Source organism: Drosophila simulans, chromosome 2R, assembly GCF_016746395.2.
Source record: "Drosophila simulans strain w501 chromosome 2R, Prin_Dsim_3.1, whole genome shotgun sequence".
Taxonomy (NCBI): domain Eukaryota; kingdom Metazoa; phylum Arthropoda; class Insecta; order Diptera; family Drosophilidae; genus Drosophila; species Drosophila simulans.
This window is the reverse complement of record NC_052521.2, coordinates 16,806,683-16,832,960: the sequence shown is the minus strand read 5'-3', so window position 1 is coordinate 16,832,960 and position 26,278 is coordinate 16,806,683. Positions and strand designations below refer to the sequence as shown.

General features: G+C 40.0%; 1 protein-coding gene and 1 long non-coding RNA gene across 24 annotated transcripts in view; one reads left to right on the top strand and one right to left on the bottom strand.

The window, feature by feature from the left end:
* LOC6735278 (heterogeneous nuclear ribonucleoprotein L) overlaps window positions 1-26,278 on the top strand; it is a 109,089-nt gene that overhangs the window by 3,488 nt on the left and 79,323 nt on the right. For all 22 annotated transcript variants that reach the window (XM_016181538.3, XM_016181521.3, XM_044922627.1 and 19 more), the window contains exon 3: window positions 22,641-22,778. In XM_016181538.3, the coding sequence (XP_016028642.1) occupies window positions 22,641-22,778 (138 nt within the window). The remainder of the gene's footprint in view (window positions 1-22,640; window positions 22,779-26,278) is intronic.
* LOC120284427 lies at window positions 23,859-24,589 on the bottom strand. 2 transcript variants are annotated; one of them, XR_006541607.1, is made up of 2 exons: window positions 24,156-24,589; window positions 23,859-24,107 (listed from the first exon to the last, which is right to left on the bottom strand). It is a non-coding gene; the product is annotated as an uncharacterized LOC120284427 (long non-coding RNA). The 2 variants fall into 2 exon arrangements; XR_005543670.1 differs by having other exon boundaries at window positions 23,859-24,077.

Here is a 26,278-nt window from a genome sequence, read left to right as displayed (position 1 = left end):
ATAAAATAAAACTTCAAATCTGCATAGTGTGTTATGAACTAGATTCTCTGTCCGTAGAAGAAATTTGCAGTGCAGATCCCACCTTTCCATCGGCCAACAAAGCTCGGTTGGGTGGGTGATCCACCGTAGCCACCCTTATCAGATGCGATTCCTGTATTAATGGGTATTTTCGGGCACCCGCTCAATCAGCCCTCACTACCTTTTCCCGCTTCCTGATCCCTTGTGTGTATTCTTTTGATGGGTGGCCATGGACGTCAGGGGCGGCTAGCACTGCTGATAAATCCGCTGTAGTGATGGTGGTAGTTGCTGCGCTGATTGTGATAAAGTTTTTCGAATTGGGGGTTGAAGCGCCCGAAATGCATGGAGCTTATCGGGGAGTCGCGATTGCGAGTCTGTCCACGATATCGTACAGTTTTATCGGCGATAGAGCCTTTTTTATATTCAATATCGCTGGAAATAGTAATGAAAATCAAGACAGATAGCTCTTAATATGAAGGTTCGAGATTGGTTTTACTTTACGAACAAAAAGTTTTTGCTTGTACTTCATTAAATCAAAAAATGCTATCACAAAATGGGAAAAAAACCCTATCGTTTATATTCTGCTCACGTTTTGTAAAAGTTTTCTTTACGGTGGCATTAATACTTCATAATGGGGATTTAGGTTCTAGTGCCGAGAGAAAGTACCTACTATTCAGGATGATTTTATTTCGAAATCAATCGTGAAATTCTAAAATAGGTATATCTCAAAAATATGGTTTATTGAAGGGTTTACAAATGCATACTCGATTATATTGCAATATGCCGAGTAAATTTGTGTTTGCAGCTACGTTGGAGCTTGCGTTGCAATTAGCTTGCAGCTTTTCCTGGCCGCCGGCAACCATTGTAATTTTCCACAGCCCGAACTTGTGTTCTCACCCACGCCGCCTGCAGCAACAGCAATTCCAAATGCAGCAGCAGCAACATCAACAGCAGAGCATCAGCAGCAGCAATTGTTGCTGCTCTTGTTGCGTTAAGGGCTGGAAAAATCGATTTTCCCCAGCGGCGGTGGCTGGCTGGCTGGGAAAACTCTCGTTAGCCGGCGCTTATCTGCGCTCGTTTCGATAAAAATGTTGAAGCCTGGCAAAGGCAGGCAGGCGTTAATAAAGTTCGGAGCACATGATAAACAGGCAGCGCGTTCGATGGTTTATCGATTCTTGGCGAATTGGTCGCATCGCTAGCTCAGGAATATTACTTAATTTCGGCGGGCGTTTTTCCTTGCGGAAAATTCTTGTTGTGTTGCCGGCGGATAATGAGAAAATGCCAAAAGAGTGAGTGGAGAGAGAGCGAAAGCGAGTTGTATGCTCTTCTTGCGGCCGCGCAAAGTATGCAACAATTTTTCTCTTAGCCTGCGCTCAAACAACGCCTAATGGCTTGCTCATCTGGCTATATATGATATATATTATATATATATAAATGTATATGCGTATATATTTATATCTGTTGGTGGGTGGCCTTTGAGCTGTTGCTTCCGTGTGACGCAGCTAGTACCGATGTTGCTGCTGCACGTCGCACACACTTGACTTGACAGCGCAATTAGCACATGAAGCAGCATCTTCTCGTCGTTTGAAGAGTTGCGCTCGTCGCCTGTCCTTTTTTCGCAAAAATCCGCTGGAGCTGGACTGGATGGAGCCGTTTGTCGCTTGCCACTTGGCATCGTTTACGCTTCGGCTCCACCGCTAGCTGTGGATACCTGTGGACCCATGCCCCAAACCAAGCCATCTCATCCCATCCCATTTCATCCCGAACTGCGTACGTGCCCAAAAGGCGGAGGAGCAGCAGGCCGCCAGTTGGTTGCTCTTCCATGTGATTAAGTGCACTCGTAGGCGGATGCGATGCGCTAAATCCCATGAACGAGGCAAAGCCAGAGAACTTTGGCCCACTCATCGTGTGGCAGGTTAAACGATTTAGTTCTTGCCCTTTCGCCAAAGTAGGGTGGAAGATCAGGCAACGTGTCAGCCCTGAAGAGGGCGGCTTTGCTTCTTGGCCAGGGGGTTGCGGCTCATGGAGCTCTGACCCACTAATGACGGGGTAAGCCGCCCCTAAGCAGCGAAAGGGAAATCTAATAGAATTTGAACAAGTATCTGCGAAGGAATTTTCTGCGATGCAAAGCAAGCTTTAGGCTCTCTTTAAAATTAGTGCTGCAATAGTTGAATTCAGCTAAGTAAACACGGTTTGATTAAAATTTGCCTATACAAACATGTTTTAAAATAGTTTAACTTTGAGACTTTGTTTTTTATCTAAGCAATTTGATAGTTTGCCTACCTGTTCTGTTCTTTAAAAATTACAAAATGGAATGCGAGTAAAGAATTTGAATGCCAAATAAAATTCAAGCAATTTTCCGAGCTTTGCAAAATTCACATTTGTGATTGTTTGTGCTTTCGGGTCTGTATCTCATGTCCGATGCAATACGCCAGCCACCGAATTTCGTCTGGCATCTGATAAAATCGTCAACATCAGCATACACGTCTGTCATTTGCACTTTTCCCCCAGACGCACGTTTCCCATTTTTTTTCCATTTAAACTGAAAGGGTCAGCGGGCAATACGTTTGGTGGCAGCTACATCGTCACCAAAAACGCGACTTTCACAGCCGCCGATGCGTCTGGCAGCATGACGCATGCTGCAGCATCGAAAATCCACATCCACACGCTCCGTACTCCGACATGGTCATGGCAAATAAATTCTGCATCCAGACCCCGCCCAGCCAGACCAACATCCCAACATCCCATCATCCTACTGCATCCTCCACCATCCCATCCACCCAGCCATCCAGTCATCCATCTATCCATCCAGACAGTTATAAATAGAGCAGGCGAGCTGGCAGGCAGACTGCAGTCTGACCAGCGGACGATGCATCCTTGGCAGCCACTCCACTGTACTCCACTCCAGTTGCCAATGATGTATTCGGGAAAAAATCACAAGCCATTTTTGGTGGTGCGTGTCTCGAGGCCGCACAAGCCCGCATGCAACCCCAAAATGGTAACCCATACTCTGGACTAGATTTCTAACCTGCACGTAAAAAAGGGGTCCATCTAATGGAACGGATGCAATGGTCAAAGTGCACTGCCACACATGCTTTTTCCCGAATCCAGTTCCTAATTAAATGCAATGGAAATTCGGGGTTGCTGCTATATACATCTTGAATTTTTTGGCTTTTCCGCGATGCTCGTTTTACCTTTTTGGTAAGCCTGACTGACCAGCTGCTGCGGCTGCTGGGTCGCTGTCCGTTTATTAAAGATAATTGATTTTTATTGTCTTTCACGTTTCAAGTTTTAATTGCAAAAAGTTGCCATCGATGTGCCATCAGGGGTGGTGGTGGCATCAAAGGCAAAAAGGGTTGCTGCTGCCGTTGGCCTTCGTTGGCTGCGGTGCATTACACCCTTGACTTGGGCTCCTGTTGCAGTTGTGTAATTGAACTAATTGAAATTGCTGTTTGCCAGGGACTTTAAGGCGCAGTGGCGAGTGTCCTTGGCATCCTCTCTTTAACCTTTTCAACGAAAAATGCATGACACTGGCTAACTAATTGGCTTGCTGACAGTAACTAAGCTCTCTTGTCTTAGTCACAGCTTTGATGTTTCACTTAAATTCTGCCGTCGAAAGCCTCGAAAATCAGGCAATTTATCTTTGATGTACATGTTGGAACCTGAGGACCACATTTCGAGCTTCATCATGGGGCAGTGCGGCAAAGCTACGCTGCCAGAAATGGTCAATTGTAGCAACGTCGTCGATTGTGGGTTCTTTCGTATCGATGGTCAATTGATTTTCTCTCTTTTACCCAATTTTCGGTCATAGGAAATGAAATTCCTTCTCTGATTCGCATATTAAATTAGGCAGACAACTGTGTCCATTGTGAATAATAATTTTCCATGTTCATATTTCGGTCAAAGCCATCATAAATTCAAATCCGAAACGAAAGTCTAGTCCCGTACTAGAAAACAAACCAACTGAGTTTATGAATTCTTAAAGAGATCAGCAGTATGAAGAGTTTTTCGTGAGTGAAAAGTTGAGATTTTCTTTCAGACAACGGCATGAATTATTTAATTATTTGTTGCGTTCCTTGAGTTTAACACAATGCCATTGTGTTCATTAGAAGTATTTTCAAGTGAAAATTGTAAGAGTTGTAAGGGTTGTTAGACAAAGGGCTGCTTTAAATGTTTTATAAAAATTATATATACATTTTATATATATTATTTAATCATGCCAAATTAGACTAAGCTTCTTGGCCAAAATTTCCGACTTCCATTTGATGAATTGAGCAATCAACAATCGTTCCGAAAAGAAGACATCACCATGATGACATGATGACGATGCGGGCTGGGAGTGATGACCTGTTAGTAGCGTTTCAAATTAACACCTTGTCATTATATTTTGTTGGATTTTCTTTGGAGCGTAATAAGGCGATTTTATGGCATTAAAAATACATAATCTAAGACAGCACAAAAACGATTCTAAAAATAAATTGTAAAGTTTGTCGGTTCGTTATTTTTTTTTTTTGGTCTTGGTCGATGAGTTTGTCGACTTAAACTCCAATTACAACAAATTGTGAATCGTGTAGAAACAAAGGAGCAAGTATTTCTTTGCGACAAGTTCAAGCAAAAAGTTCAATTTCGACGCGCTGTTATGTTGCTGCTTCGTTTTTCTCCCCGTGGCCAAGATACATTTGGTTCCCCTGCTGCTATTACCGCTGCTTTCTTTATGTTTCGTTCTTTTCTCTCTCTTTTTTTATTTTTGTCATTTACTTACATTGCCTGGTGGATATATAATATATTGGACAAGGGAAGGGGTGGGGCCTCCGGGGGGCAGTCGTGTATTTGCCGGATGTCATGCTGGGTCTCTCTCGAAGGTCGGAAGTGTAGTTTTTTAAGTACACGTTTATATATAATTTGATATATGGCGCATTGTCATTTGCCATCTTATATGGACAACTACATATGTATGTGAGTGTGCATATTGTCTTTGGGGGAATCGGATTCTGCAACTGTATCTGGAAGATATGAAATTGGGCAGAAGTAGTAAGTGCAGCGCGGGTGATTCTGGTTCTCTTTTTTCTGAACCAAGAAAATGGAACACAGTTGAACGAGGTCATCTAGGAATGTTTCAATGGCTAACGAGAAAGAGATGAGGCAAGAAGTGCTTTAAAAGTGTTAAGAACTTATGTGCTGAAAATATATTATTTTGTATACTTAATAATGTGTTCAAATGAGAACTCTTGTATGTGGAACTATTTTTAAACATGATAATCGTACCATTAAATATAATCGACTGTTAAGCTGCCAAAGTAATGAACAGAAATAAGCAATAATCCGCTTAATCTTGAGAATCTGCATATTATCAATTTAGTATTTTTCCAACAATGTTTAACCTTCACAACAACCCCATGGAACTAAGCACCTAACCACCCTTCCTGAGATTCGTGTCAGCTGCAAGTAGACACACTTACTTATTCATAAACGCACTTGCGTATCCAGTGAAGGTTTTTTCAATTTTAAATTATTTTGGGACCCCTTATTTACACTTTCCATCGGCTGAAGAATCAATGGATCATCGACTGCTTTTGTCGCGGACATGCGACATACTTTTAAATGCCAATTACGAGCGACAGCTAACGGTTCTCGAATCCGCCGCTCTTCTTCATTAGCTACTACCACCTACCATGGTGTATTGTTTTTTATTCGTCGCTACTGCTTTTCAATATGCCACGCACAAGCTGTCACTATCTATCTGAACCCGAACCCAAACAGAGACCCATGTAATGCAGTACTTTGGAAACTTGCGTCAGGTACACAGAGAAAAATAGTTTCTGGAAGTAGTAGTTTTATAAAAAAACTCATTTTTGATTGACTAAGCTTGTTTCAATTGTACAAGTTACCACAAAACCGTGTTAGTAATCGCTATTCGACGAACCAAGCAATTAAAAGCAGCTGTGTTGCATTTCACGTCTATAAGCAGTTGTGAATTATAAGCTCAAGAAAATGCCTTACATAAGCAACACCTTTATTTAGCTTTATAAGAAAAATCTAAAGGATGAGGAGCTATATTTGTTTCAGTGCACTTATGCGTGCGTGTGTGGAAGCGAAGTGGGGGCGGTGGGTTCGTTGGGGGATGAGAAGGTAACGCCGTGACTTGCATAGAAATGTACTTTTTTTCCGTTCATTTCGTCGCCTTCGTCGCCGCTGTAGTTCTCCAAATTCCTTTTCCCCAACTTTGGCTCTTGCCTAATTCGCTACGCTACAATTAGTTTTCATTTGCCCGTGCCGCCTTTGCTCGTCGTACCGCCTGCCACGCCCCTCGCACTCCAGCCTCCAACCACCCGCCGGCAGCAGCAGAGTTCCTTCGCTTTTGCCATCTCTCTGAGCCAGTTTATTTTCACTTTGAGTCATTACAACATTTTGCCATGTTCTTTCTGCTGTATTATTGCCATTATGATTATTGCGTGCCACGCTCTCGGGCTGCTCCCTTTTTGTTTTTTTTTTTTGTTTTATTCTCCAGAAGAATTCTAATATCTTTTGGCCGTAATTTTTCTGTTTTTCTTTTTTGGTTTTTGTACTTCGTTTTTTTTCTTCGCCTATGTCGAAATGAAATTCGTGAGTGAAATACCGTGATGCAAGTAAACAAAAGGCGCCATAATCAACGAAGAAAACTTTTCCCCAGGGCGCATTATGAGCTTTTGGTTGAAGGAGAGTTGCTCCAAAGTATCTTACGATTAACCAAGAACCGTACTTTTAGCCATGCGGACTGCAAAAATGTGTGTGCTTGGCAATTTGATTTGCTGCCGAAATTTTTAATTATGATTTTTGCCGCTTCCTTAGGTTTAAAAGTTTTTTTTTTGTTCTAACCGCTGAGTAATGAAATTTTAGGCCATGTGCAGCAAGCATGTGCAGTGGATAATTGTTTATGACTTTACATGGTTTTACCTCAATTTTAGTATGCACTCAAAATGTTGAAAGCCTCAAAGTTTGTCTTAATGAAAGTCACTTTCAGAAAAATATAGTTAGTCCAGAGTTGCATAGAATATTATCTCAACTTTCAAATTACCACGGGCAAGTAATCCGAAATCATTCTTAATGTAAACAAATAGCATGAAGGGAAAGTTTTTTCCATATTTTCAATTTTTCCAGCTGAGGAAAGTTAAGCACTCGGTTTTATTTTATAAACTTTTGCATATATGCAGTACGTGTTCAAAGCAAAGATACCTTTTTTATACTTGGAATTACATTTTAATTTGATCATAGAATAACTTAGAAATGGAGCTCTAAATGAATCATAAACATATTGTGATACTTATCTTTTCGGCATGTATCTTCTTCAGTGCCGTTTTCATGAACAGATACATTTTGCACTTGGCTTGCATTTAACGACCTAACTAATTGATTTAAATATGTGCACGTCATACAGATTGTTATTAAGCCATTTGCTGGTGTTTAGCATCTATTTGGCCCGCTCCCTTTTATTTTTTGACCCTATAATTACTACGAAATCCATTTACGCCCGGGCATTTCACAACTTTTAAATGCAAACAAAAAGCACAAAAAAAAGAGAAGTGTGGTGCAAAGAAAATAATAACAACAACAGGCGGAAGAGTAGCTGGATATGTATCTTTATATGCAGGCGAACCAGCTGTATCTGTACGATTGTATCTGTATCTGTATCTGCGTTCGCCTCAATCGAAGTACACTTTTGGGTTTTGTTTTATTTTTCGTTTTTTTTTGGGACTTTGGCTTTGCCCCTTTTTGAGTGTAATTCGTTTTGCTCTTTTTTGGAAATGATTGGTTTTTTTGTTGTTATTGTTTGTCATTATTTGTGCTTACTTCTTCCCGATTTCTCGCTTTTTTTGGATTTGCCTGCTTTGCTTTGTTTTACTTTACTTTACCGCTGCTTAAACATTATTTGCTGTTATGTAAGCAGCAGGCCTCAACGCATATTTTGTTTCAATTTCATTTTTTTTATCGTACTTTTCGGTATTTCTTTACTCAGTTTCAGTTTTTATTTCATTTCGTTTCTTTTTTTTGAGCTGCTGCCACTGCCGGCGTTTTTGGTTCATGTGCATGTGGATGTGGCCACATTATTTGGTAATTGTCGTGGTGTGTGTGGGGCATAACTGTGTGTTGGCCAGGTTATTGAACTTGAACGTCAAGTGACGTGTGGCCTGCTCTCTGGCCCTCTGTCTCTGTAACTTTTTATTTTTTGGTTCACTTTTCTGGGCTGGGCTGGGTTTTGTTTTTCAGTTTTTCAGTATTTCAATGCTTGCTTTGCTGCCGCCGTTAGAGTTGGTAGACAATTGTATCCGATGGATACAATTCGAGGCGGACTGAAAAGAGAAAGAGAGAAGCGCTAATGATTGCAGTCCGAACAGCCGAAATTTTAACTGCAATTTGGGCAGGAAATGAAGTTTCAACAGCCGAGAATGTGTGTATCGACATCAGATACAAAAAAAAAAAAACAAAATAATGTGCATTTAGGTAAATGTAATGTCGAATGGAAAATCTACTTTATTTACTATTGAATTCTAGGAAACTGAATGCATTTAATTGAGTTTATTATTTACCAAACTGCACCCTAAGCCTGGTTAATGTAATTAAGCCATTTCATCTCATTTCGCCTTTTCCAATTTAAATTGTAAACAAGTGGTTTCGTTTCGCAAAAAACAAACATAAAATTAATTAAAACCTATTGATTATAATTACAAATAATGATAAAGACTAAGCAGAAATAAATGGCTTTCAGTAGCATAAACACGAAAAACGCCAATGTCAACAAATTATTTTGTTTAATAATTTAGTAGAATGATAACAATAACAAGCTGACAATTTGCTGCCGGGGGGAAAAAGAATATTTATGCACTTCGGGGCCGCAGAACTTGTCTCATTTGAATTTATTTTATTGGCCAGCGGAAAAGTGAAAGACAAAACTGAAATAAAAAATAGAGGCGAACGCGCGCCTGTCGACGAATTGGGGGCGTCTCAATGGAGACGTTTATATGGAATATATGTATATAGATACAAATACATACATCTTACGTTGGACCGGTAGACTAATTAGATACAATTCCAGTTGGGCTGGCATGCCGTTCTCAAAGCACGTTTCCCTCAGATACATTGCGATAAATAACAACGAACAACGTTTGCAGCTGAAAACACGTTTCCACTTTATCGTTTTCCCGCCCAAGTACCACCTCCCCTCCTCCAGATATTTTCCCCGATCTCCACAATCTGTCGCACTTTGTCGCAAGTGAACGTGTTGTTCTAGTTGGCAATTGCACATGTTTGTCTGGGCAGCAGCTAACAGGTATCCCCCAGATACAGATACGATAGCCATTACCATGAGCCAGTGCAGCAAGAAAAGTTATTATACACAAACGCAGACGAATTCGGGGAAACAGTTTATTGTGTATGTGGTGTTTCCAGTTATGAGGAAAGTGTAGTTGTTGTCGTCAGCCAGAAGCTACAGAAATATATTATTGTATAATGAGTTGACTGGAAACCTAAACTTAAAATGGCAAAATGTATTGAATAAGACATGGTAACTGAAGATAGCAACCTAACTACACTAATTTAGAGATGTAATCTTCTATCATTGTGTTGGTGATCCAATTACAAACCCAGCATGCTTGCCAAATTAATCACCAATCCGAGGAAGATCGTCTTTGGGGCAAAAAACCTTTTTGAATTGTCATTCAGTTCTTCTGGCTCTTTTGGCGCGCAATTTTATTTTGGCTGCTTTTGACTCATCGACTTGCCGCAGTCAAGTCATGCAGGCAAAATTAAAAAAAAAAAAAAAATGAGAAAAAAAACCAAGAAAAGAGGCAAGCACCGTATTTGCTTTCTTCTGGCTGCGGGCGTTCTCTCGCTCTGCTGGCTTTCTTCAGCACATTTCTTTTCTTTCTGTGGTTCCCAAAAAAAAAAGAGGAATTGTTTATGATAGCATTTAATTGCTCTCAAAACTCTTTGGTATTTGTTGATATTTCCATTTGATTTTTTGTTCTTTTTTTTGGTAGCACTTCTAACGTGGCCCACTGTGTCGATTGTAATTACTCAATTGCTCATACGCCACCGACAAACGTAGAATTGCGGTCTCTTCTTCTTCTGTCTATGTTTCAGTTAAGTACATAGATAAAAAACAAAATTAAATGGAATTGTTGTTGCTTTGGGTTTTCTTGGTCGCTTTTTTCGGCAGGTGCTTGAACTCTCTCCCTTAGATATTCTCTTTCTTTCTCTGCCGCTTCTTACACTCTCTTCACAGATAAAACAATTAGAGCACCTTAAGTTATGCATTCCAAATTCCATTTAAACTCTATTATATCTTAATTCTTATTATCGGAACTAGATGAAAATATACTTTTGTCTCAGTCGAGAGCAAGTACAGTAACACTGAAAACTTATATTGAATATACAGATTAAATTGTGAATTTGTAAATTATTATGTATTTCCAACCGTATCTGCTAACTACTTAATCGTTAAGATTTTGCAGTCTTGTCTAGATTTTACAAACAGGTTAAATCGATTTTACCCAATACAAAATCGGTGCTCCCTGTCGAAATGTTTCACCTTTTATGGAAATTTTTGCACTGCAGCGTTGAATTTTTTTTTCATTTTTTTGTAAACGTGTTTTGTGCAGCAAATAACCGAATCAATGCAGTTTTGGAGTCTGTATGGTGAACTTTTTGTTTTGCTTTTCTTTGTTTTTATGCGCCGGTTTACCTTCACTGCAAATGTTCTCCATGTTGCTGCTGATTTTGCTGCTGCTGCTTTTGAAATCCAGTTTTGCGCAGCTGCAGCAGTTGCAGTGGCTGAGAATCGAAAAGCGCAGCCGCAGAACAGTTACGAGGCAAACAACGCCGCCAGCGCAGCAACAATAGCAACAATATTAACAATAAAAACAATAACAAAAGCGCAGCCGACAGCAGCAGCAACAACAAGAGCATAATTTCGCTGACCCACTAAGTTAGCAACAACATAGCGCGAAATATAATTAAATGTGCGTGTCAGTCAATGTCTGTCTGTATGAGTGACGATCGCGCGACGTTTCAGATACAGTTTAAGCTCTATAAATTGAGATACAAAAAATAATTTAATGAAATAAAATATATTTAAAAAAGAAAGGGAAAAGAAGTAAGCTTAGGAAATATATTTTTAAAACGAAAAAAGAGTAAATACAATTATAACTAATAAATAATAAATAGAAAGTATCTTTAAATGTATCTTCAAGAGTATCTTGTATCTTAAATTGACTACAAGTGCAGTGAATTTGACCAAAACCTGTTTTCTGTCAGTAAAAAAGATTTAGCCTGCCTGTATCTTTGAGTAGCTAAAGATATCGAAATGATTATCAGAACGACAGTAGTTTGAGATACAGAAGCTTGACTGTGGCAAACGGTAGGGGAACAGCGTTAGCCACTGGAAGCTAAGTGCAGCGGTTGCAATTTAAGCTCGGTTCCATCGGCAAACAGCGAATCGGCCGGAAAGCCTGGAGCGTTAAAAATGAACGTTAAGGAATGAAAAAGTTCGGCGACGGACGCGTGAGAGCGTATGAAAACGCGAGCGGGGGAATCGGTCAGTCATGTGCACCGCTCGTCTGCATTGCGAAACCGATGAATTTGCCTCTTGCCAGCTTTTTTTTCGCATTTTTTTTTATTTATTTATTTGTTGTTTTTTTGTTCTTCTTTTTTTTTGGCGCTGCCAACGATTCTTTGTAGGCCTTTCTTTGCCTGCGTCCGTTTATTCGCTTGCGTTTATTTTTATTTCTTTATGTGTTGCTAACGGTGCTTGGGCCTTATTTATATATAATTGTGTGTCTTTCGCTCTTTCGCCGATTCGTATTTGTGTGTAAACACGTTTTTTTTTTTTGGAGCTGCGCTTTGCAAAATCGAACGAGCGGTGCAATGCGAAATGTGCTGGCCCTTAACCCATTGATGCCCCACCAGTTTGCATGCGTGCTATTGAATCGATTGAAAAATAGTTAAAAAGTAAATACTTTACATAAAATGTTTTTAATTTGTAGAAGTGCACTTATTGCAAATTATTTAAAATGAATGGAATATTTATATTTGTATCTTTGAGGTTATTCTGCACGTAAAAGTCTGTTGGCTTTCTTTTCGTGCCCTTTTCATTCGTTTTTCGAATTTTTTAAGCAAACTTTTTATGGTATACTGACTGTAAATGCTTTTATATACTACATATAGGTGGGTACATATATGGATATATACCCAACAATCCCGATCTTTTTGTACGTTTGCATTTCCTTTTGCGTGCTTTAAATGTATTGACCCAATTCTCTGGCCTGAGTGTTGGAATTTCGTTTGCATTTCGTTGAAACGATTTATACACAGACACCGATTTTTATCGCATTTAAAAGGCTGGGGCTTCGATGAATTTAAGCCCAATTGCATTTGCATAATTATGAGGCTGTCAATTAGGAGCCTATATAAAGTCCCCTTACATATTTATTACACATTTTAATTGCTTTGCACATCTGCGTTTTGCCGCTGTGCCTCATAAATCTTTGATGTGTGACACTTAATTTTGAAGACATCTCAATTGTATAGCTGCTCTGTCTAAAATCATTTCATTTAAATTGTTTTGGTAATAAGTTTGTGACAAATCAAAAACTAATTGCTTTGTGATTGAATCATTCGAATCTGCTTTTGATATGCTATCAATCGACTAATGAAAAGTCAATAAACTGCATATTTTGGTATAACATTATGCACTCACACTGAGGGAAAAACTGCAGGCACGTGTAGAATGTGATTCAATTATTTGTTGTTTGTTTTATGTGCGGTTTTTGTTTTCCTCGTGGTTTCAAACACGGAGCCACATTTTTGCTGCTCCCTCACATTTAATAATATATGCTGCAAATGCAGAAAAACTTGGCAATTCGATGGTTAAAGAAAAAATGTTATTTATGCGCAGGTTTTTTCCAGACCCCTTTGCTGCGGGTGCCCATACTTTTTATATTTCGCCACCATTTTCATTTTATTACTGAAACGATTTCATTAAAAACGTAATAAAGTTATTAATGCCCATACGAATCGAAAGTTCCGTCTGTCTTACATACGTGTGCGTCATCAATATTAATATCTCGCTCTAAATGGCTTTAAATGAATTGTTAATCAAAATATCTCAGTGATTAACTAGTGCATCGGTTGACAAGGACCGTTTAATTTTTAATTAATTTTCCGTATTTATAAATATGCCATATGTATGCCGTTTATCAATGGCAACGGGTCAATAGTAAATATTAAAATGTACTAATTGCATTATGTTCTCTCTTTATCTCTCTTTGGAGGTAAGTTTACTGATAGCTCTATAATTTATGGTATGTGGCTTTAAAACAAATTACCCGATTGACTTGCTCTGCTTTAATGCGCTTTGATTGGCTTCCCAATCAATGGTTATCATAGATTAGAAAGTGCAATCGTGAGTTTAGTGTCGAATGTATCGTTTGCAACTACTACTGCAGCTGAAAGTTAATAACAGACGGAAACAATCGCTGCCGTTGATAATCAAATCACAGTTGGCCAACTGGACATAATGGGCTATATCGTTGGCCCCGTTTTATTGTATATGGGATATGTATCGCGTTATTGATAGCAACGCTCGGCCAGCCATGGCGAACTCGTCGAGTGGCTCTGCTCCATATAAGCCAGATAAAAAGATACAATACTTCAATTTCATTTATTTATGTAGCGCACTTTGCATTGTTGGAATAACAGCGCATCAGAATGAGCGACAGTTCGTTCACACCAAACACGCATTGGGAGACAACAAAAAATTCCACTTTCCTCGCTGCCTCGCGCTCTTTTTTTATCGTGAAATATTTAAATGGTTCCCTGGCACATTTCGCTACTGATAGCACATTTCAACAGCAAGCCGGCTAAAAAAAACAGTGCAAACACCTAAGAAAACAATGGAAATGGGAATGGGAGTGGGGCTGGCAAACAGAACGGATCACCTACCTCTTGACGCTACAGGAAAAACATCTCAAAAATACACAAAAATAAGCTAAGCGAGTGCAAGGTGACAGAGAAAGTCGATTAAATTCATTTTACATTTGACTGCATTTAAATGAACACTTTTTCTGGCAAAGATCAGATACTGGGGAGTGTTGAGGCGTAAAGTATCTTAAAGTAGTTTCCAATTGAATTGGCTGAAGTTGTTAGTAAATGAACAGTTTACGGTTTTCAGAATAGAAAGTATGCAAATCAGTTATTAGATAAGGACAAAAATTTCGCAAAACTTTAAACACTGAACATGTATCTTTAGTTTTAAAATTCAGACATAAATCTATCTTATTCATACAACATGTGTGTGGTGCAGTGGGAAAAATGTAGCGCCCAGGCGAAACTGAAAACTGCGAAGAAAGCCAACAACAATAAAGTGAAATGTGTTTAAATATTGATAAAAACAATAAGAATAACAGCGACACAAGCTGGAAAAACGTTGTTGCACACAAAGAAAACGGAGTGAAAACAACAACAATTCGGCTGGCCACATGTGTTAATTTGCGCTCACAGGTGAAAATGGGTGGGTCTGGGTGGTTGCCTTTCAGTGGGTGGTGCGGGTGGTTTTTCGTGTGGGGCGATGTGTTTTGTCAGCCAGGCAGACAGACAGTCAGACAGACAGACGGACGGACAGAGACCAGGGGGCAAACTTTGGCAAGCTGCTGACAAATATTTAATGCCTGTCGAGTTGAGCGCACGGTGTTCGGTTTGCTTAGATCCGCTCGATTCAGTTTCAGTGGGTCAGGTGCAAAGTGGTGCAGTGGGTGGATGGATAGTGTGATTCAGCGGGGCACCGTGTTGTGTATGCACAAACAGCACCCGTTTCGCTTTTATTTCCCTATTTGATGATTAACACATTTGCAGTCGCCGTTGTCGTTCGCATTAGCTAGTGTTTATAAAGAAATTAGCTACTTTAGAGTTGCGAGTTTAGAGATGTGATTATCTTGCTGCAAGATAGTTAATAATCTTCCATTATAAATTAGACAATATTTTTGATAAAATTAGAAATAAGCAACATTGTAAATAGTTTTCCACTTTTAGAAAGATACAAATTTAAAGCTAGTTTGTTTTGTGAAAGTTTCTCTATGTGCAACTTAAAACATTTGTTGACAGGAAATATAGATACCTTTACTTTCAGCTTTCAGTTTTATTTTCGGTCGAAGGGAAATGGGTAATGAGGTGGCTCCTTGGACGAACGATGCGACTCGTTAATTTAGTGGCCGCCAACGAAGATAAAGATTCCGCGGCCAAAGTAAACATTTGAATAGAGCCAGCAAATTGCTCCATCTCCCTTTTTTGGGCATCCCCCAACACCCGTACACTCCCACACCCACACCCACATTCATTTTGGGATTAGGGGGCGTGGCCGCCCTCCTGGCGAGTGGAGTTCACGCCGCTTTGTTTGCCTAGTCGTCGTCGCAGGTGGTGTTCACAATGATTATGACCGTGGTGTTTGCTCGGAAAAAGTTTGGTAAATGAAATTTTTATCGCACTGGAATTGCTGGGAGCTCTCTTTGGCCATAAATTCGGCCGAGAACTACATGAAGTTATTTTGGGGATTATTCGGGAAGTGTGCGTAAAGTGTGGGGCTTACCACTTCAAGTGGGGAGCTAAAGAAAACACAGTAATTCGTCTAAAATCCGCATGAAGTGCAAATAAATGGGTGTATATTGTTAAGCAGACAGATCAGTATGAGATTGGATAACTTGGGACTTGTCTGGTATAGTTTAAAATTGGAATAATTATAAATTGAATGCCCAATCGAATGGAAATGATTGAGTTATTTTCAGTTCCCAATTAGCTGCGGTCCATATAAATGCGAATTTTCCGAAGAGCTTATTAACTGCTCATTAAGTAAATGATAAATGCTCGTGTTAAATCGGCCAGACACTTATTTCGCCAAATGGCAGCGAATATAGATTTTTGGCATTTGGCCTAGAACTGATATTATACGGCTCCCCGTCATGCACGCTGTAAAATAGATCAAAAGGCGAAATCGTTGCAAAAACTAAATTTGCACTGGAAAATTATAAAAATAATTGAAGAATATTGTTATTATATGTATATATGCCCAAGGTCTATACAAAAAAGTATGTAGGTCGGCACGTGCCCGTGTTTTATGTAAGTTTCACTTTTTTTCGTTGAGAAAAATACGTTTTTCACCCACTCGAGGTGGATTCGATTACGCATCAAGATGATTAGTTTTGCTTTGTCGGCGCTTCCCGGCCGGCCAATTGTCAAGTTAGAAAAATAGCGCAAATATTTTAGTCATTGACGTAGCAATGGTCCAAATGAAACCGGCAAAACAAAAACAAAAATGAAAGCGAGAAAAATGAACCGAAAATGCCGTTGAAATCTGTCGAATGCCGCAGACACTCTTGCAGGAATCGAAACACCTCGTCGCACAATGAGGAAAATTTCAATTGTGCACGCCCAGCGTTGAGGAATGTCTACCCAATTTCACAGCACCACCGCACCACCCGCACCACCCAAACCATCCGCACCACCATAGCCACTCGATGATGCTCTTTTGTCCATCTACATCATTCCACATGACAGTCGGAGATTGGTTGAAAATCTCAGAGATTTGTTGACATTTCTGCTTACATTTAATTCAATTGCCTGGTTGTGTGTGGTGTCCCAAAAATAAATATAAATTAATCTTATGCTCATGCATGTACGATTTACTGTGTGTTTCTACGCAATTGAAATTAGTTTTACTAAATTTAATTTAATTAAAAGCCCAGCCCCAAAAAGGTTGGCCGCATTCTCAGCCCATTTCCTGAATTGTGCTACATACACACATACAGTATGTGCTCTTTGGCAATCAATTTCTGCCGCAATAGAAATTTATTTTCCTGCCACGTACCCCCAGCCCGTTACCTTGCATGTATTTTTATGCGCATTTAAAAGCATTTTCCATAAATAAAAAATTATGAAAAAAAAGAAGAGCAACCGACAAATGTATAGACGAAACGAAACCCCAAACAGACGAATTAGTGAAGATTTTCACATGAAAAGCGGCGCGTAAATTGCGCGCAGACCGCAAGAAGACGCAAGAAGAGGCAGCAGCAGTCGAAAGGGGGAAATGAAAATGAAAATTGTTTTATGTTTGAAGCGCCCGAAAGATTTTTCCACATAAATTACATGCACACGGCCGAAGAGGCAGCAGTAGCAGACTGTTGTCATAAGTGATCAACGCGGTCAGACCTCAGGCCCAAGTCAGTCAGCCCATCCGCCCAGCCACCCAGCCACCCATCCATCCATCCATCTATACATCTGTCCTACAGTCCCTCTGTCCATATGAGTATCTCTAGTTTGTTGCTATATCCACTGGCACGTCAAGTGAACTGACATTAAAATGACGAAAACGCAAATCAACAGCAAACAACAAACAGCGGCAGCAAGAACTTTCCGCCTTCGGCAGAGTTTGTTGAAAAGATGGATGGATTTATGGCTCATTTTGTTGTATTTCCTTCGTTCCTTCAGTTTTCCTCTTCTTTTTTTGCAGGTTGGGTGTCTGGGCCGTCAATAGTTTGTCTTCGGGAAAATGCCCGAGATGTTTGAAGAGGTTAGGGCTTTTCCATGTCGTAATTAAGTCAATTTTCGGTTGGGTAAACATTGAATAGAAAAATAAATGGGAAAATTAGATAAGAAATCGATTAGATGAGCATTGTTTATAAGTACTTTCCTATTTATAAAGAGGCTTATTTCGCAATCATATACGCGTAAGCCATAATATTTTTTAGGGAATTAATAGCGGACGATTGCTTTCAATTTTTAAAATTTGTTGTACATATATGAAGTTTCCACCAGAAAAGTGACTTTTTAGACCAGGTGTTTGGATCTGGCTTAATGTACATAGTTCATAAATTATTGTCTTAATAGGCCACACTTTTCCACATTGCCCTTAATCTCTTCATGTGGCCTAGTGCTCGCACTGTTTCTAATTGAAAATCATTAGAAAGCTAAGTACATGCAATTTACTTTTCTCATATTGTTCGTTGTACACGTCAGCTGAAAAAAAAGTGGCAAGGGGAAAGGAAAAGTACAAGCACAACAGCACGGAAAACTCAAACGCCGAACTAATGACAATTTTCAATGCTCCACGTGCTCCTCACCCACACCCAACCACAACGCCCCAATCCCCAACTACCACACGCTGTGACTAATGAGCGTTGCTAACTGAGATAAGAGATCTGGCCAAATGGCCAAATGCCTGAATACACAGAGAACTGAGAACCGAACTGAGCTGAAATGAACTGAACTGAACGGAATAGAGCAATTGGCATTTGTTACCAAGAGATTTTCGAAACAAATCAGATACAGATACGAAACATAGAAATCTGTTTACCGAGTACTTATGTCATTCATGAGAATGTATCTCTGACGTTTGCGGCCGCAGAATTTCGAAGTGCTGCCGCTTCTGCTGCTGCTGATGATGGTGATGATGATGAAGACGCCGATGAGCAATGCCAATAGCATGCGATACACGGTATATATTATATAGTTTAAAAGGTTTGTCTTTGCCAAAATGATTGATTGCCGCCCAAGTAGCGGAGGTCGTTCAGAAATGTATCTCGCAGATACAAATGCAGTGCGGTGACCAGACTGTTTATAATTTACACATTGTTTCATTTTCGTTTCGTTCGGCATTTTCTGTAAATCCATTTCACTTGAGCTGCGTACAATTTCCTTCTCTCGATCAGTTTTGATGTTGGACCACTTGACTTGGACTTTTGATGTTTTTACTTTTGGCCTGGTCTAAAACAAAAACCGAGGATCTCTGGCACTCGCTCTTGTCGCTCACTGATCTGCAGCATTTAATTTCATTGTGGTTGTTGTGGCTGCTGTTTTAATTAAATTTCGCAACGCAAACGTTAAAGAAAACATTTTGTAAATTGCATTTTATGTGCAATTTTCGTTCGACATTTGCAGCGGGTCTTCGTCGCGGCGTTCGCAACCAAAAAAAAAAAGAAAAAGAAAGAAAACTATAAGAGGTGGGTCTTCAGGGGGTTGGAAAACCGCCGGGAGTGCGCCCGTCTGCTGGCAGAATACAGTGCATCTAATTGCGAGTAACAAATGCCGCCTCATGTTGCTGTCGCCAGACATTTTCCTTCGCTTTTCCTTTTTCCTCTCCATTTTCTTTTTTTTTTTTGGCACCAAGGCAGGGACGGCGATGCACAGACGATGAAGCTGCCTCCGTCTCCCAGAAATGAAGGACACCAGCATATGGATGCCGGCTAGAGAGATGAGATGGACAGTTTTGGGGCTGTTTGGGGAGGAAGTTGATTAGCTACCTGGGACATTGGACAGCAGCAAATGAGCTGAGCAAATGCTGCAAATGGATCATCTTGTCCAATTTCGGATGAGAGGAGGATTTTGTTGTAAAAATCTGTTTATGTGTTTTTAATATCATACAAACCAATACTTTCTCAGAGATAACTATTATAAAATAAAGAAAATATTGTGGTTTCGGTTGATGGATTTTAATACGGTTTAATTTTAATCAGTTGCGGTTCCACTTATGTTTTTAGTTTCCCTTCCAGCTTAGATAATATTTTATCGTTACCTAAAAAATGAGTCGGAGTATACTAGTGCTAAATAAATTATAAGCTATCCCAGCAGGATTAATCGACTCCTCTTAGTCTTCATTTCACTTCCGGTGCTAAATGTATCTTGATCAATTTGCAGCACTTGTTCTACACAAATTAAGCTTAGCAAATTTTAATTTGAGCAATCCTTGTGAGGACAGTTTGGCAAACGACAACAGTGCATACTCGTACTTCAATTGTTTGTCTCCCGGATTGTCATTCTCCTTTTGATGGTGTGTCTGCCCGAATCGGGCTATATTTCTATCTATTTTTACTACCTCGATTCTTTATCTGAGATTCTGCAGTTCATTGCGATTGCGACTCAACCCAGCGGCAATTTCTTCATCTTCATCTTCATGACGGCGACACATCGTTTTCCTTCTCCCTCTCTGATTTAAGCTTTTTTTTTTTGCATTTTGGGTTTTCTTTTTCGTGGATTTCTTGGCAAACGCATTTATATTGTGCACTTGTATCTGTATCTATGTATCTGGTTGGATATCTGTTGGCTGTTGGATGGGTGAGGCTGCACTTTATAGCGACAGCGACCGCTTGATCGACTGAGTGCAAATTTCTCGAAGCAAAATTTATTTGTGATTTGCAATTCGCAATTTGCATGGACCGGCCGACGTAGTGAAATTTTGTGGGTAATTCATCTTCATTTCGTTGCGGTTCGAGCTGAAATGCGTTGCGGTATGCAGCCACGACACTGCCTCGCCTGCCGGCTATTTTCAATTCGTCCGCTGCTGCGCTAAAAATGTTTCAAATGTTTTTAACCAAAAATAAACCGAATTTAAGAAATAACACAAAAAAAAGCATCAGTCGAGAGGCCCATGCGAATTGTGCAGAGTTTCTGAAGCTGGTTTTATGCAATTAAAACCAATTTCCCATAAACAGACCATCAGACCACCATATATCTATTTGTCTAACTATCCATCGATCTGTCTATCTATCTATCTGTCTATCTATCTATCTATCTATATATCTATCTATCTGTCTATCTATCTATCTTTCTACCTATCTTGCTATCTATCTATCTATATTGCTAGCCATCCAGGCATCCGTCAATCAATCATTTTAGTATCAGTTTTTGTTGTTCTTATGAAATTTAATCAACAGTTTCGAATTCTGTTGTTCCCAGTCTGTCGGCGATAGAAACTAAAAAAAATTCGAAGAATATTGGGGTAGCTATGGAGAGAGAGGGGTGGAAGGTAAAGAAAAATGTTGATGGTGTATTATTATTAAAGGGAAATTTGACAGAAAACAAATGTTTCCTCCTGTGCTGGCATGCCGCTCAGCTCTTTGTTTTCTTTACTTTTCCTCGGATTTTCACACAAATCGCTTTGTATGCGTCAAAGTTGTTGAAATTTGAATTAACCCTTAGCCGAGGCAAGGACGTTGTGGCAGGAAGCTGTCTGTTGGTATTTGGTATTGGATTACAGACTCCGCATAATGAAGCCGCCAATGATCAATTGATGCTGCTGGAAATCATTAATATTTCTATGAATTTATGTATTTATTTAAATGGCATATGAAAAGAAACCAAGTGTTCTTTTGTAAACGCATGAATTCATTATTCTACTCAATTGCAAATATTAACCTTAGGTCAGCAGTTATCTTTGAGTTCAGCATTTGACTTAATGCCTACATATTTGTGTTTAAAATACGTATACACAACTTGCATAAGCATCTAAAAATACGTCACAAAGGCGAACCATTAACCTAATTGCAAAAGTCAGGCAATGGAAACAAAAGCCTCAGGTAGCAACAGGCGGCACCGCAGTATAAATAAAAATAGGGTTAAGTGCGAGAATCCACTCCTTTAATTTGCCGCAAAATGCATTGGCGAAACGTTTAAAGTGCGCCAAGCAAGCGGGCAAATGAAATAATTGCAGACACTGAATCGGAACTACGGTAAAAGTTAATTAACTTTAATAGTAATTAGTAACTGCTGGCTGGCCGACAACGACACACTGGCATGTTCTCAACTTTTCTGGGCGAGCAGGAGGAAAGGCAAGAAAATGAGAAAATGTTGCAGAAGTTGGGATAACGTCAAGGTGTTGCTGCCAAGATTGTAGATGAAAAACCCATGTAATGATTTGAAATTAAGCAAGTTTTACCAGCAACTAAGTACCGAGTTAATTAGTGCGGGCATCAACGGCATTTTTTGGTGTCAAGACCAAGTGGCCCACCAACACCTGTCCGTCCGCTAGGCGAAAATATTCGAAATATTTAAATTCACGGCAGTTGTCGTCGTGGCTGATTGACAGTCGAACGTGACATGAACATGGTTCACCTAAATTCCGTAATTTATTTAGAAGCAAGTCAGCAAACCGAAAACAAAACGGATATTATGTTAGCAATGACTGCAAATCCTGTCACTGTTGCCTTTTCCTCAATTTTGAACACTGAGCATTCAACATATCCCCATGACAGCGTCAATTAACGCGAAAAAGCAAACTTTTCGTTGACTTCAATTTTTGCACTCAGCCAAATGAAAATGTGTTTTTGCATTGGCTTAAATTATGCCATTAGTGCAGAAAGTAATTTCGGTTTGGGTTGTGTTAGAGATAATTGGTTTAATAGATTCTTTAATTAACTAAAGGTATTTGAAAATATAACGATAGAAAATGTAACTGGTTTCACTCAATTCATGAAAGAGTTAAGAGGGGTGCTGTAATTGTGCCTATAATTGTTTTCATATTGTTAGCAGCTGGTTTTTTCACCATTACTGAGCAAAGTTTATTGCTTTACTAGTTTATAAATCATAGAAACCATTTGAAATATTACGGTCTTAGGATATTTCTTATTCAACATAAGCTGGGTTAAAACGCATTTCGTTACAATTTGCATTTGGGCTAACATCTCAAGAGCTAGATCATAAACTAAAACACCAGTTCAGACCACAAAATAAGGCCAGGCTTATTTACTATATATTGATAAATCTTTTGTTATACTCTTCGTCACCACAAAGCCCGATACTTACTTACTTATGTGTACATATTTTTACAGTCCACACCACAACAGAACCAGCAGCAAGCACTTATGAACAAGTCAAATGACGACCTACGGAGAAAGCGTCCCGAGACTACACGGCCAAATCACATTCTTCTCTTCACCATCATAAATCCCTTCTATCCCATCACAGTTGTAAGTACACACAGCAATATATATCTGTATTTTACTATTTCTCCCTCTGCAGCCTCTACTCCCAAAACATACATTATATTATATGACGATATTATCCTAACATATCCTCAAGCTACTTAGTATGGCGAAGGGAGATCTTCTCTGCTTCACATATATATTTCATTTATTTTTATTTATCTCTTTTTTTTTTGGCAAGAAATCGCAGCAAATAAAATGAAATCCATTGCAATTTGTTGTGTAGCAGTTGGAAAACTTGTCACACACTCGAGTGGAGTTTTCAGGCATGTGTGGTGGGGATAGAAAAGCAGTTATTTGCCACACGGTCGCCTCTGGCCCTGAATGTTATTGTAGCCTAGGCTACACACGAGTGTTGATTGCATCTGGCTTTGTGGCATGTCTGGTGTGTTCGGTCTTATCGCTACATTTGATACATTTTAGCTACAAAATGGCCAGAAAGTGAGTGTCCTTAAAGGGGCAACAACAAGTGGAAGGAGCAGATGGGTCGGGATTTGGATGAGTCTTTAGACCAAGTGCATTGTTAGACGAACAACAACCTGCAACGTCAACAGCAACAATTATAAGAGGAGAGAAAAACAACACAATGCCCCAACAAAAAGCTAAAAAAATCATAAAGTACTTAAGTGTGCGAAACATGCTCACATCCACAAAGCAAACGCATGGACAAGACACAAAAACTAGGACTCGAGATTTCTTTACTCTAGTAGGGCTTGGAATTCAAGCTTAGAAAATCTCTCACGAAAGTAGTTTTTTGGTGTCAAAATTTTGTATGCTGCCTGTTCATAGAATATTATTATTGTATATTTTAATAAAGGAAATACATTGAAAATTGTATTTTATCGAGAACATGTACGAACATTAGTATATGCCAACATAACTGGGCTCCAAAAAGTGATTTTCATTAGAAATCCCCTTTTCGTAAGTGAAAATGAGTTGCAGAAAGCAAAGTCACTGCATTTGAATGTGGATCAAGAGGGTTTTTTGCTTAGGCCCGTTTTCCAGCCCCTTGGTGTCCTATATCCTGGCTATATAGGGTAGCCACTACTACATCCAAACAATATCTAGACACGCACACTGGCACAGTTTATTGTCTTTTTAGCAACGGCAACAACATTTGGCGGCGCAGCAGTACAACAAAAGCCAAAGAAAACAAAAATGCGGAAATGCTCCACTGCTTTCGTCCTGCAAAGTGGGAAAGCCGTGTGCGAGTGTGAGTGTGTGCCCAGGCAATTGTATTTTCCAACACTTGAGCCAAGTGCGAGTGTAGTGGAACATAAAATCCTGTGAAGTGGAAAACATGCAGCATAAAAACTGCAAAACTGAAAATTATTTTGGGCCAGCAGAGTTGCATGATATTACGTGTGTGCGTGTGGATAAAGCCAGAAAGCCCAGACATGTTAATTCGCATCCGACAAAATGGCTGCCTCTGTTGCCTGGTGCAGCAGGATTTTCCGACCGTCCGACCGTCTGTGCGTCCGACTGAATGACTTTTCGCAGGTCCCATTGTCGTAAAGTCCGACTGACTGGATTTATATTCACATTCGCATTCAGCACTGCGCAGCTTTTTTCCAACGGAAATAAATCTTTCCGTTGACTTAAGTCATCGCCATTGAGAGGAGAGTGTTTGTTCGGGAATTAAGCAATTCTCTTTACAATTCTCCGTCTTTCTCCCGCGTTATGCGACACAAATTAAAAGCTTCTGGCTGTTCGTATAGTATCTTTTACATGCAGTCGCTTATTGAGCCGCATTCCGGTATTAATGAAGCTGCAAATCGGATTAAAAGCATCTCCTGTGTCATAAGAAGTATGATTTAAGCATATCAATAAACAGAATGGCTTTCAGGCGCTAAGATCACGTGATAAATTGTTATTGATATAACGGATGTAAAATACTATAAGGCAATTAAAAATAGTACAGTTTGTGTGCTTAAATCATTTTTGAAGCAATCTTTCACTGCAGATCATAAAGCACTTTTCTAGACAATTTAAAAATGAATTTATATGTGCGCCTCTGCCGAATGCAATTTACCCCCGCCCATGGCAACACTCAAAAGAAGGATGGCGAAAAAGAAAACTGTTTCCGGCAACTTTTCGGGAAAACTTGGACTGGGCACGTTCGTCGGCGAGGAACGCTCCATCACACGCTCCAACTAGCTTTGGCTTAACTAATCGCAAACTAAACGACCTCTAATAGCATCCGGAACTTCTGTCAACAATGCAGACTCCCACTGCCACTCCCATATTTTCCTCCGTCCGCCCTCCTTCATTTCCACACATGCCGAAACGAAACGAAAAGTAAAGTGAGCTACGAGTCAAAAGTTTTCCAGAGCTATGCCGCCTGGCTCGTTTCCGCAGCAAAGGGAGAAGTTCGGGAAGGGTATGCCGCTTACTCGCATGGAACAAAAAGCTTTCGGGATAAGATTAAAAACTTTTTAATAAGAAGACACTAAAAGCATCAAAGGAAATTTGCTTCTGCACACACACACATACAGGAACCATATTTGTATGTGCAGGCAAAGTGGCCAACAAGAATTGTAGAGTTGGGGCAAAAACCAGATGATAGATGGATGATGATAAAGTTGTGCAGCACCAAACACTCGGCAACAAAAGGCGGCTAGATGTTAAAGTTGAAGAGTTGCTGGGAAAGAAAAAAAGATGGTCGGAAAAAACTGAAAAACTGCAATAAAAGTTGCAACGGCGACGGGTATTAGCTGACACCATCGCAGGGCCAACAATGTTCAATAATGTATTAGCATGGAGGGCAGAAGGCGTTGCAGCCACAATGCAAATGCAACCGACCCCAGGAGAGCAGGAGCAGCAGGCATATGTAAAACCCTCTTTTGAAGCGGCTTATCAGAACGCTGTTCGACTTTGTTGGCAAGGAAAAAAAAAATAGGAAAAAATCATGGAAAAAAATAAGGCAAAATGCAGCAGCAGTCAGCCATAAGCTAAAGCCCAGGAATGTGTAACGGCAGCTGCAGCTTTTGCAATATGTGACACATGCAGGAGCAGCAGGAGGAGCCGGCGGAGCACCAGCATCCAGCAGACCATAATGCGTAGCCTGGCAAAAGCCAACGAGTTAGGTGGGCGGAACGGGTGTTCCATTGCACCGAAGGACATGCGGTGACGGCAAAAGCCGAAGCTGTAGCCCAACTTAAAGCCAAAGCCATAGACCTAAACCAAACCAAACCCAACACAACCTAACCAAACCAGAGCCAATCCGAGCCCTGGAAAGCCAAGCCCTGCGCGTCCTTACGAGGCTCACCAGGAGGAGGGCACGGCGAGATGGATAAGGATGAAAAAGGGGAAAAGTCGAGGAAAAGTCGGGGAAAGCGAAAACGGAAGGGGTGGGGTGGGGCTCGTGGCAACTGAGGTTTTCAATAATGCACGTTATACGGCTCCCATGCCGCGTATTGTATTGCATTTTGTTTATGCATGCGCCCATCAAAGATGGCAAAGATGCTTGCTTCCAAATGGAACTA